The sequence below is a fragment of the Apaloderma vittatum genome, unplaced genomic scaffold (assembly GCF_000703405.1).
Source record: "Apaloderma vittatum isolate BGI_N311 unplaced genomic scaffold, ASM70340v1 scaffold43827, whole genome shotgun sequence".
NCBI classification, from domain to species: Eukaryota; Metazoa; Chordata; class Aves; order Trogoniformes; family Trogonidae; genus Apaloderma; species Apaloderma vittatum.
The window spans coordinates 8731-10555 of NW_009725379.1; the positions used below are offsets into that span (position 1 = coordinate 8731).

The window sequence follows — 1825 nt, forward strand, 5'->3', positions numbered from 1 at the left end:
TTCCTGCTAGCACCAAAGTTTTATATAACTGCATAACATCATGGGAATTTTTGTCCTCCCTCAGTTACTCTATATCACTTAATCTAAATACTGACCTATTTTTGATGAAATTGAAGGAGTTGTTTTCTTTATAAAAGTGACTCTATATATTAGATGTTTAAAAGCCACACAGCATACTCAATTCTTTTTCAAGAACTTAAAACATTTGCCTACAAACATCTGTCCTACCATAAAGTCATAACATTTCTATAGCAGATGTAAGGTTGTTTCCTGTAAAGCACAGAGGTGTTCTATCTGGACAGTGCAAGTTCCCTCACACACACCATTCTGTACCTGACGAACAGCTGAGAAATTGGCCACTTGTTGCTGCTGCCACCTGAGTGTTGGAGAGTATCCTTCAGGAGCAGGCTGACATCCAGATATCTAAGAAAACACTGGCAATAATTATAATGTAAAGAAAACTTTATAAGAAGAATCCTTAAGAACAAGAGCATCAGTGTTTACTATCAGCTAAACAGTATCCTTTAAATCTTCATTTAAGACTGATTTAACAGCTGGTGTAGACAAAATTTATTCTGTTTGACTCCTCATAAGAAGACAAACTATGTATTCAAAATAAGGTCTTCTTTTCAAAAATTGTTCTGCTTTGCCTGTTTGTAAAAACCTATTTCTTTATCTTGGATAGATGCCATGAATCTTAGGTGTTCCACTTGCCAAGATAATAAGTTGGGGAAGACAGTTTCTTTTAGGAAATTAACTCTAATGGTTAAGTAGATATAACTTCTTTAAAGATTAGCATGAAGGAAGAAAGAAAAGAAACTTTGCACGAATGCTGAAGATGTCACTACAAATAGATGAGACAAATTAAGAGAATGGTCACAGAAGTTACATGGTCATGTCAGCACTAGAAATTTTTCTTGAGCTATCTAGGGGAATTTAAGATTACACGGTTTTTACTGGAGAAAGGCAAACCTGGTCTCTTGGACTAAGTGAAAGTAGATTAAAATCCAAGCTGGCCAGGGCAATGTGACAACAGAAAAATCTACTTTGGCAGTAAGGAAAAAATCCAATAAAATAGTCCACCAAAAAGAAAAGAAGTAGTGTTAGAATTTCATCTAACTTTTGTAAAGCTTAGCTGCTTACCCTATCTTTAGACCTCAGTATAGATATGGAGATACATTTCTTCTAAAGTTCATGCAGGTTTTATGATTAAATATGTGTAAAATTTAATGCAACATTTGATTTCCTCAGGCAGTAAAACAGTCTGCAGTGTATCACATAGTATGGATATTATCAACTGGAATCAGTGAAAGACTGCTGTTAGCCAGCAGCTGAACTGGTGTTTCCTCAGATACAAACATTTAATTGTGTAGATGCTTTTAAGTCCAGCAGTGCTATTTAGCTCTGGCAACCACTCCTCAAAATTAGTACAAACGTTATATTAACATCATTCCCCTTAGTGTTTTTTTCTCTCAGAAGAAAACATGTAAAACCACACAAACTTACTGAAATGTTTACTGTCTGCTTCTTTCTCAATTTCTTGGGGTCTATTTGCGCCACAACCACATCTGGGCATCGAGCTGCTTCAATCCTACAAAGCAAAATCAAAGAGGCTACTTCTTTTTCCCTTTTAGTAACAGGTGGTTGTATGCTGGATGTCTGTGAAACACTGCACCTGCAGAGAGCTTCAGGCTATGGCAATTACAGGTGGTTTGACTGCAGAGTTACGGATCAGGTGTACTCAGACCTTGCTCCGGCCGCCTCGAAGCTTGCTTACATCCTACCAAGCCTGCCCCAAGCGCGGCCTCGGGGAGCACCGGGTGCC

The 1825-nt window shown here is 37.7% G+C and overlaps 1 protein-coding gene across 1 annotated transcript in view; it reads right to left on the minus strand.

Moving 5' to 3' along the window:
- GEMIN2 (gem (nuclear organelle) associated protein 2) overlaps window positions 1-1591 on the minus strand; it is a gene marked incomplete at its 5' end in the record, with an annotated part of 7220 nt that extends 5629 nt beyond the window's left edge. The window contains 2 exons of the mRNA XM_009872862.1: window positions 334-423; window positions 1507-1591. Of these exons, the coding sequence (XP_009871164.1) occupies window positions 334-423; window positions 1507-1591 (175 nt within the window). The remainder of the gene's footprint in view (window positions 1-333; window positions 424-1506) is intronic.
- Window positions 1592-1825: the final 234 nt, after the last annotated feature.